Here is a 10,969-nt window from a genome sequence, read left to right on the forward strand (position 1 = left end):
GGAGTTGACGTGTCGGCGGATGGATTTATGAAGGATGAGGTTAATCATAGAATTGATGAGGGAAAAAAGGTGAGTGGTGCGTTGAGGTATAAGTGGAGTCAAAAAACGTTATCTATGGAGGCAAAGAAGGGAATGTATGAAAGTATAGTAGTACCAACACTCTTATATGGATGTGAAGCTTGGGTGGTAAATGCAGCAGCGAGGAGACGGTTGGAGGCAGTGGAGATGTCCTGTCTAAGGGCAATGTGTGGTGTAAATATTATGCAGAAAATTCGGAGTGTGGAAATTAGGAGAAGGTGTGGAGTTAATAAAAGCATTAGTCAGAGGGCAGAAGAGGGGTTGTTGAGGTGGTTTGGTCATTTAGAGAGAATGGATCAAAGTAGAATGACATGGAAAGCATATAAATCTATAGGGGAAGGAAGGAGGGGTAGGGGTCGTCCTCGAAAGGGTTGGAAAGAGGGGGTAAAGGAGGTTTTGTGGGCTAGGGGCTTGGATTTCCAGCAAGCGTGCATGAGTGTGTTAGATAGGAGTGAATGGAGACGAATGGTACTTGGGACCTGACGATCTGTTGGAGTGTGAGCAGGGTAATATTTAGTGAAGGGATTCAGGGAAACCGGTTATTTTCATATAGTCGGACTTGAGTCCTGGAAATGGGAAGTACAATGCCTGCACTTTAAAGGAGGGGTTTGGGATATTGGCAGTTTGGAGGGATATGTTGTGTATCTTTATATGTGTATGCTTCTAGACTGTTGTATTCTGAGCACCTCTGCAAAAACAGTGATAATGTGCGAGTGTGGTGAAAGTGTTGAATGATGATGAAAGTATTTTCTTTTTGGGGATTTTCTTTCTTTTTTGGGTCACCATGCCTCGGTGGGAGACGGCCGACTTGTTGAAAAAAAAAAAAAAAAAAAAATATATATATATATATACACACATACACACATACCTACCATCCGACTTACGACCGAGTTCGGTTCCGAGAAACCGGTCATAAGTCGAAATGGACGTAAGTCGAACTTTACTACTGAATATCAACATAACATTTTTGTAATGACTTTATTTTATTGTTTTATTTTGGTATTTCATGTTTTACTTTACTTTTTATGCTGTTATACTGTATTTTATACTGTAAGGTTTAGGATAAACACTGTGTACAACACAAACACTTGTTTATTTCCCAGAAATTTGGCATAAAAAACACAGTCATAAGTCGGATGGTAGGTGTATATATATATAAATAAATAAAATCATAATACAGCATTATAACACTCTTAATTTTACATTAAGTAATATCAACCTTCCTTTCCTTTCATATTTAATCGTAATACTGTATTGATAATAACAATATTTTATCAGGACTGGCAGTGGTTGGCAGGAGTATTTGCTGTAGTTACATCATGGTTGTATGTCTTCCTGATGACAAGAAGTGTCTTACTGATGACAAGAAATTTACGCTGTTGTAGCTCCTTCTTCTTCCAAGCCATCCACCTCCTTCGTACTCTTTGGAAGATTACTATTCCTCTACTAGTCATAGGAATACTGATATACATTATTCACATAATAGCAATCAAAGGAAGAAATACTTATAATAATGTCTGGTATAAAGTAATTCAAGTGATTTCTTATCAGTGGGTTGGCACAGCAATATATGTTTTAATAACTATTGTTGTCTGTTTTGCAATGTTAGATAAGAGTTTACAAAAACAAAGAAAAGAGTACAAGGACAGTCAGTCTGTTTTTATTGTAGAAATGACACTGAATACTGACTTTCTCTACCCATTTTTGAGGAAGACGTTTTATGTATTTTGGATATCCAAACATGCAAAGAAACGCTTGCGTAGCCAATGCAACTGTTTTAAACAATGTTTGGCATGTCAGAGAAACAAGAATGAGGAAGAGTTAAATGAAGCTGAGCATGATGATATTAAAGTGATATCCGAGGGTAAAGTTCTAGATGAAATAAATGATGTTAAAGGGAAAATTGAAAACCTTCAGCAGGATATAAAAGAACTGACGAAAATTTTAACAAACAAAATGAATAATGTAAGGTGAAATTTCTTATATAAAAACACTTCAAATATTTTGACACTGGTAGTTAGTCCTTGTGGCTTAGCGCTTCTTTTTGATTATAATAATAATCTGGTAGTTAGTTGTAATATTTAACATGTAACTTTCACTTTTGACATCTGCTAGAAATAATGTTAGTTTCTCAAACATATAATACTGCAATTTGATATGAATATATAATTTGCCTTACACAGTGAGGTGCGCATCGAGCATGTCACATTTATTCAGTGTAGGTCACACACCCACATCTTGCATTCCGTCTATAGTCAGCCGAAATCTTGCAGTAATTACCGTATGATCGCTATGGCTCCACAACTAAAATGTGAATATCTACTAATTATAAACATCAGCCAATCAGGATGTGGAGATAAATTCAGACAAATTGACGTTACACCTACTCAGGTCTGGAGTCACTAGCTCTGGATAATAAAGCATACTTGTCCCTCTTATACGTATTTATGAGACAATGGCAGTGAGCAGTGGCTGCTCATGTACAGGCACTGTGGAACTGCAGCACCCTCTATTTTCAATCAATATTATTGATAACATTCAATATAATGAGTCTTTTTTTTCTTTAATTTACTTTATGCTTGCACATTAAATAAACCTTAAGCTTAATGTCAGTAGCCATCCCCTAGTACATGAAAAAATTACAAAAATCCATGTATGGAACTGGGCGCTTCACAGTTCCAGCGACTCTGTGTTTGGCTGTTGTGTGCATGCACATCATATGTCCGAGATAGGATGCTGCATGCTAGGAAGAGAGAGCACTGTCGCTGACACAGTGCTGACCCTGTTGTGCAAGTGTAAGGTAGCTTTTTTTTTTTTTTGACTTGGCAACATGTGTTGTGCTTAAAAACCATGTACCATATTCTTGAATATGATAAAATGTAGAATTAGATGATTATCATGCTTCCAGCTATTTTATTTAATTCATAGTTTTTTGTTTATGATTTTATCAGGCTTATGTATAAATTTTCTTTTCATATGCTTGTTTCATTTTACAAAATATTAAAACAATGGCTAAAAATTTTCTGAAGCAGCACCTCCACTAATTTTAGCTACGAGCTGCCACTGGCAGTGAGAGAACTCACTTTTGCTCTATAATAATATACTATTATGCTATCTGCCTACACTGATGCTCTGTTGAACACTGTAAATATCAGTGTTGGCAATACGTATATGGGTACTCAACAAGCTACATTTGATGTTTGCCTTTGTCTTTACCTCTCTTAAATTATTTCTTTACTGGTGACTTACTAGGTAATACAGGCCTTCTAACTGTACCTATGTTTACAATACACAGATGTAGCTATGTGTGTCTTAGGAGATGACTAAAATGCCGAGAGGAAGAGGGCTAGTAACCCGCATCCCACCTGCCTTGGTGGGATGCGGCTGCTGCATTGAGTGGGGGAACAAAAATGTAGTGAAAAAGATTACAATAACTAAAACGTCTTGATTCTGCTTATGAGTAATTGTCAGGTGCTAAAATAGAAAAACAAAGATAAAAAAATCTTAACTATTATTCAAGACATCTCTCTACAGATACTTCTAGATGAAAATTGAATCAAATAAACTAATGAAAAAAATGGAGGCAGCTCATTTTATAAAATGACTGTGGGATTGTAACTGAAACAGTATGTGCAGTAATAAGTTTGTGAAGCACAAAACCTGTACGAGTCATTCAGTAGAGAGTGGTAGAGGCTTGATTTTCCAGCAATTGCTACCTAGCTGTACTGATATTCAATAAAATAGCTAAACCATGGAGGTATGCAACTGAAGCACTGTGAAGAAGAGAGAAGGAAGTAGAACAGAAATGCAATCTGCAAAGGAGACCAATGATTTAACATCAAAAGTGAGGTCAGTGATGGGCACATTACATCAACAGCTTTTTCCTGAATTATATCAAGAATTCTAACATAAGGTGAACCTCCTCAAGTGTGAGAGCAATACTCAACACGTGAATGAATGGGACTTTCCTAGCACTGAATCACTAACAATAGGTAAATTACAGATTTCTTTAATGTGAGATGAATTTCAAACATTTTGGAGACACTCTTGGTTACAGAAATATGAGACTATCAGGAAAAGTTAAAAAGTGATTGTAATGCTTAAGATACTGATAGAAATCTGGCGACATTGCAGACCTGGAGAGTGTACAAAGAACTTTCACGGCACACACAAGTACAGTAAGGCACCTAAACTACTGGGAACGGTTGAAGGTCCTTGATCTGTATTCCCTCGAATGAAGGCTAGAGGGATACATGATAATATACACTTGGAAGGTCCTGGAGGGATTGGTACCAAACCTGCACACGAAAATCACTCCCTATTAAAGCAAAAGACTCGGCAGGAGATGCAACATTCCCCCAATGAAAAGCAGGGGCGCCACAAGTACACTGAGAGACAACACAACAATTGTCCGGGGCCCAAGACTGTTCAATTGCCTCCCAGCTTACATAAGGGGGATTACCAATAGACTCTTGGCTGTCTTCGAGAAGGCACTGGACAGGCACCTAAATGTCTATCAGACAAGAAAGCAGTGATGAAGTTTGGTAGATTACTGTGGAAGCCTAACAAGTGGGCTTGGGCTAGAATGTTACACCTCCAAGTGGTGTCATATGCCTTCTCTAGATCAAAAAAGACTGCTAGGACAGAGTGGTTGCTAGCAAAGGCATTTCAAATATACATGTATGTACAGTGGACCCCCGGTTAACGAACTTTTTTCATTCCAGTAGTATGTTCAGGTGCCAGTACTGACCGAATTTTTTCCAATAAGGAATATTGTGAAGTAGATTAGTCCATTTCAGACCCCCAAACATACACATACAAACGCACTTACATAAATACACTTACATAATTGGTCGCATTTGGAGGTGATCGTTAAGCGGGGGTCCACTGTATCTAAGTGGAGCAAGGGGTCTAAAGTAGAGCAGCCTTTGTGAAAGCCATATTGGCGAGGAGAAAGGCTATTGTGTGTCTCTAAGAACCACGTTGATGTCTATTCACCAATCATTCCATCACCTTGCAAACCACACTGGTCAGGGCAATGGGACGATAGTGAGAGGTGTCAAGCCTCGAGGTGCCTGGTTTGCGAAACGGTAGTACAATAGCCTATTTCCAGTGTTGAGGAAGAACCCCTCGCTCCCAAATTAGATTGAAAAGATGTAAAAGAACAGGAAGGGCCGTAGAATGGAGATGATGTAGCATACTGACGTGGATATCATCAGGTCCCGGTGCCGCGTGGACTCTAATTCTAGAAGAGTAAAAGGTACGTTACACGGCTCCAATCCATCGAAGGAGAAATCTACAGGCAATTGCTCTTTGGTAGGTTTAGATGCAAGAAATGAGGGACAGAGGTGAAGTCCTCAGGAGATACATCAACTCCAGCAACCCGCAAGATGGGAGCTGGGTCCAGAGTGTACTTACAACACAATTTCTGCACCTTTTTCCAAATCGCGCATATAGGGAAAGACGAGGTAATGGCAGACACGTAGTCTCGCCAATGAGCGCATTTAGCATCGTGGATGACGCAGTAAGCAACTGCCCTTGCCCGCTTAAAATTCAACACACTCCGCGGTGTGGTTATATCAATAACAGCCCCACGCAGCACGTTTTAAACACACTGCACGGGCGCATGTAGGAGACCACCAAGGTACACGTCTGAGAATGCCTACCTGAGGTTTGGGGGATAGAACAAGTCACCGCAGTTAAGACTAAGGTCGAAAATTGGTGCTCCAGTTCATCAACAGACAACGAAAGGGGGTCCTCGCAACAAGTGGTAAGATGGGAGTATAAGTCCCAATCTGCTAGAGCAAATTGCCAACGAGGGCTACGAAATGGCCGGGTATATATAGAAGTAAAGATAGGAAAGTGATCACTATCATATAAATCTGGAAGAACAGACCACGTGAAATCAAGTGCAATGGGTGAGGATCAGATAGAAAGATCAATGCAGGAGGGAGACTGAGTGCGAGAGTCAAAATGGGAAGGAGCACCTGTATTTAAAACATGAGGATGAAAGCAAGAAGTCTCTAATTGATCACCATGAGAGTCACAGTGGGACCCTCCCCACAGGTGACGGTGAACATTAAAATCACCCAACAAGAAGATGGGCGGCAGTAGAGAAGAAATTAAAAATGCGATATCAGAGATTCAGAAAGTTTGGGAGGGAGAAAGATAGAGAGAGCAAACTGTAAACCATCAGTGTAAATAAATATGAGCTGCAGTATAATGCAGCAGGAAACGAACAAAAACTTGCTGATACGGTTTATCAACACGCACAAGAAGCTCGTTTTCATTAAATGATTTACCAGGTAAAGGATCAGAAGAACGTAACAGCACATAGCCCAAAACGGGGCGAATGAGAGCAGTTCGAATTTTGGGCTCTTGCAGCCCAACATATACTGAGGACAACTGGGAGAGCAACACCTGGAGTTCTCCTCGACTGCCCGTAAGGCCACAAATATTCCATTGTAAAAAAGGCACTATTTACAGAAATAAAATTGGCAACAATAAGAAACGATAAAACCTATGGGCTTGTAGGATCTGTAAAGTCAAAGTGTGGGGGTAACTGTAAGCATGTGAGCAAGGAAGGATTTGAATGTTGCGGAGGAAAAGACTGTTGCAAGGGACCTCGTTCATTGTTCACATACTTGGGTTCAACACCTCATTCATTGTTCACATACTTGGGATCAACACCTTGTTCATTGTTCACATACTTGTATGAAATAGAAGGGGTAGAAGGAGGTGCGTTGGTGTCCATCGGGGATGTTGTCTCCGCAATATAGCTGGAGATAGTGTCTAACGTCTCAGTTGTTAAGAAAGCCAATAATGCCATGATGTCAGAGACAGGAGAAGCATTGCAAGGAAAGGTCGGAGCAACTGCGGAGGCAACCAAAGAGGTCTGAGGGGGGCAGGGAGTATGAACCCGGAGAGATGTGTCAGCTGGGGTGGAAGAGGCCTGCAGAGTAACAGGAGAGGAAGAAGGTTGGAGGGTAACTATGGAGGAAGACAGGGGGGGCAAACAAGGAAAGAAGGGAGTACACAGGGGGGGTGAACCTCTACCTTCATGCGAGAGCTAGACAGGAGGTGAGAACTAGACTCCGAGGTAGGAGATATATTCTGTGCAGACGATGGATGTAAAGAAAGTGTAGGTCTGCGAGGTCTCGGAGACTGAGAAGCAAGCGAGCGAGATGAAGAAGTAGAAGTAGGAAGTGGTGCAGAGGTAGGAGTGTCAGTGGATAAAACAGCAAAAGAATTAGAAACTGGGGCGATCCCGGAAGACACAGACATGGGGATTGGGAGGCGGGAGGACTGTCGAGGTTGGAGATCTTCAGGCTACCTGAGCATACGAGACACGAGGGAGTTTACCTGAGAGACAGCCATAGTGTAAGTGAGGCCCTCACGCTCCTTAAGATAATGGATCTCTCGCTCATTATGATAAACCTGGCAAAGGTGTGAAAAGGAAGGATGAGGTTCCCTGCAACTGAGACAAGAGGGTAGAAGACTACAAGAGGAATTGGAATGATCTGCTGCACAGCAGACCGGGCATTCTGCCGCAGACCTGCAGTGTTTAGCAAGGTGTCCAAAACGCCAGCAATTATGACACTGTTGAGGAGTGGGAACGACTTGACGGACCTCTAGGCGATGTCCTGCAATATAGACAGGGGGAAGTTCACGGAAGTCGAAGGTTAAACGAGCCCCCGCCCACAAGCAGGCAGGATGTACATACAGTGGAACCTCAAATTTCGAACTTAATCCATTCCAGGAGCTAGCTCTAAATTCGAAAAGTCTGAAATTCGAAGCAATATTTCCCATAAGAAATAATGGAAATACAATTAATCTGTTCCACAAACCCAAAAATATTCACAAAAAAAAAATACATTTTATAGAGATTAATTACAGTTTTACATACACACAACAAATGCTATAGTCTTTAATTATGTATAGTAATATAAAATAAAAGGCGTATGACAGGGTGGATAGGGGGGCAATGTGGCAGATGTTGCAAGTGTATGGTGTAGGAGGTAGGTTACTGAAAGCAGTGAAGAGTTTTTACGAGGATAGTGAGGCTCAAGTTAGAGTATGTAGGAAAGAGGGAAATTATTTCCCAGTAAAAGTAGGCCTTAGACAAGGATGTGTGATGTCACCGTGGTTGTTTAATATATTTATAGATGGGGTTGTAAGAGAAGTAAATGCGAGGGTCTTGACAAGAGGTGTGGAGTTAAAAGATAAAGAATCACACACAAAGTGGGAGTTGTCACAGCTGCTCTTTGCTGATGACACTGTGCTCTTGGGAGATTCTGAAGAGAAGTTGCAGAGATTGGTGGATGAATTTGGTAGGGTGTGCAAAAGAAGAAAATTAAAGGTGAATACAGGAAAGAGTAAGGTTATGAGGATAACAAAAAGATTAGGTGATGAAAGATTGAATATCAGATTGGAGGGAGAGAGTATGGAGGAGGAGAATGTATTCAGATATTTGGGAGTGGACGTGTCAGCGGATGGGTCTATGAAAGATGAGGTGAATCATAGAATTGATGAGGGAAAAAGAGTGAGTGGTGCACTTAGGAGTCTGTGGAGACAAAGAACTTTGTCCTTGGAGGCAAAGAAGGGAATGTATGAGAGTATAGTTTTACCAACGCTCTTATATGGGTGTGAAGCATGGGTGATGAATGTTGCAGCGAGGAGAAGGCTGGAGGCAGTGGAGATGTCATGTCTGAGGGCAATGTGTGGTGTGAATATAATGCAGAGAATTCGTAGTTTGGAAGTTAGGAGGAGGTGCGGGATTACCAAAACTGTTGTCCAGAGGGCTGAGGAAGGGTTGTTGAGGTGGTTCGGACATGTAGAGAGAATGGAGCGAAACAGAATGACTTCAAGAGTGTATCAGTCTGTAGTGGAAGGAAGGCGGGGTAGGGGTCGGCCTAGGAAAGGTTGGAGAGAGGGGGTAAAGGAGATTTTGTGTGCGAGGGGCTTGGACTTCCAGCAGGTATGCATGAGCGTGTTTGATAGGAGTGAATGGAGACGAATGGTTTTTAATACTTGACGTGCTGTTGGAGTGTGAGCAAAGTAACATTTATGAAGGGGTTCAGGGAAACCGGCAGGCCGGACTTGAGTCCTGGAGATGGGAAGTACAGTGCCTGCACTCTGAAGGAGGGGTGTTAATGTTGCAGTTTAAAAACTGTAGTGTAAAGCACCCTTCTGGCAAGACAGTGATGGAGTGAATGATGGTGAAAGTTTTTCTTTTTCGGGCCACCCTGCCTTGGTGGGAATCGGCCAGTGTGATAATAAAAATAATAATATAAAATAACATTTTTACTTACCTTTATTGAAGATTGGTGATGGCATCTGGAAGATAGGGAGGAGGAGAGAGGGAGTTGGGGTTATTGTTTGGAAGGAGAATCCCCCTCCATGAGGACTTCCGGTATCAAAGCTATCTCTGGGGTTGCTTCCCTTCTCTGTATTTTAATGCCACCAGGACCAGCTTGAGAGTCATTGGACCCCAGTCTCCCAAAATAACTGTCTACAGTCCTCTGTTTCTGTCTCACAAAATAAATATCCACAGTTGTCTGTTTGTCTCACAAAATAACTGTCCACAATAGTCTGTTTGTCTCACAAAATAACTCCACAGTCGTCTGTTTGTCTCACAAAATAACTCCACAGTTGTCTGTTTGTCTCACAAAATAACTGTCCACAGTCGTCTGTTTCTGTCTCACAAAATAACTGTCCACAAAAGTCTGTTTGTCTCACAAAATAACTCCACAGTCGTCTGTTTCTGTCTCACAAAATAAATGTCCACAGTTGTCTGTTTCTGTCTCACAAAATAACTGTCCACAATCGTCTGTTTGTCTCACAAAATAACTCCACAGTCATCTGTTTCTGAATCATAAAATAACTGTCCACAGTCATCTGTTTCTGTCTCACAAAATAACTCCACAGTCGTCTGTTTCTGTCTCACAAAATAACTGTCCACAGTCCTCTGTACATCCTGGCAAGCTCAACAAATCTCACTCCAATCTCATACTTCTGTATTATTTCCTTCTTCGCATCTATGGTGTTTCTCACTTTCTTTACCACAGGGGTACCGCTAGCAAGTTTCTTAGGGCCCATGGCAGCTTATTTCACAGCCCCACAAGCACTAAACACAATTAAATAATCGTAAAATGTGTGAATGAGATCGCAGGTTAGTGTTCACTCAAGCAAAAACAAAGCTAGACTGCTCACGGCACCTGTGCAGGGACGCGGACAGAGCCGGCCAGCGGACAGGTCCCGTACCCGGCGGTCCGAAAATAGGGGCGCGTTCGATAATAGGGACACAGTTTGTCCGAAAAAATGGTCTTATTTTCGAAACATTCGATATGTGATACGTTCGATTTTTGAGGTTCCACTGTATCTACCTTAAGAATAGGGAAATTCTGAAGGGCTAATTGTTCTAAAATATTCTCACCGCAAGACAAAACATCACCCTGTACAATGGTAAGCGGTAAGAGCACAGTATCACTGCAAGAATTAAGAGTAGCGTGCTTGCAAATGGTGACTGGTATGTTACCTACGGAAGTGATGTGAGACGGAGCATGAGCTTGTTCTGAATTCTGTAGTGTTCTGACACACGCATCGCTTCGAAGAGAGTGGAAGGATATATTTTGGCCAACATGCCGTAAATGAGTTTTACCAATTCCGTGATCAGAAATATAATCCGTTTGGGGAGTCATTTGTAGAGAAAAGAATTTTGTCTATTGCGTACTCGTGATCAGAAATATAATCCGTTTGGGGCGTCATTTGTAGAGAAAAGAATTTTGTCTATTGCGTATTCGTTAGTCCAGTACGCAAAGATAGTGAGTGTCATGTAGGTCATTTTTGAGTGGTCATTGACGAACTGTCATCAGTAGGTTGTCTTGGACGC

At 41.4% G+C, this 10,969-nt stretch overlaps 1 protein-coding gene across 2 annotated transcripts in view; it reads left to right on the forward strand.

The window, feature by feature from the left end:
- Positions 1-3,053, forward strand: part of LOC128688367 (ankyrin repeat, PH and SEC7 domain containing protein secG-like) — a 97,950-nt gene extending 94,897 nt beyond the window's left edge. The window contains exon 10 of one of the 2 annotated variants that reach the window (XM_070082440.1): positions 1,357-3,053. In XM_070082440.1, the coding sequence (XP_069938541.1) occupies positions 1,357-2,052 (696 nt within the window). In that variant the 3' untranslated portion in view covers positions 2,053-3,053. The remainder of the gene's footprint in view (positions 1-1,356) is intronic. The other variant, XM_070082454.1, reaches the window with a different exon arrangement.
- The last annotated feature ends 7,916 nt before the right edge of the window (positions 3,054-10,969 follow it).

The sequence above is a fragment of the Cherax quadricarinatus genome, chromosome 1 (assembly GCF_038502225.1).
Source record: "Cherax quadricarinatus isolate ZL_2023a chromosome 1, ASM3850222v1, whole genome shotgun sequence".
In the NCBI taxonomy this organism is placed as follows: Eukaryota; Metazoa; Arthropoda; class Malacostraca; order Decapoda; family Parastacidae; genus Cherax; species Cherax quadricarinatus.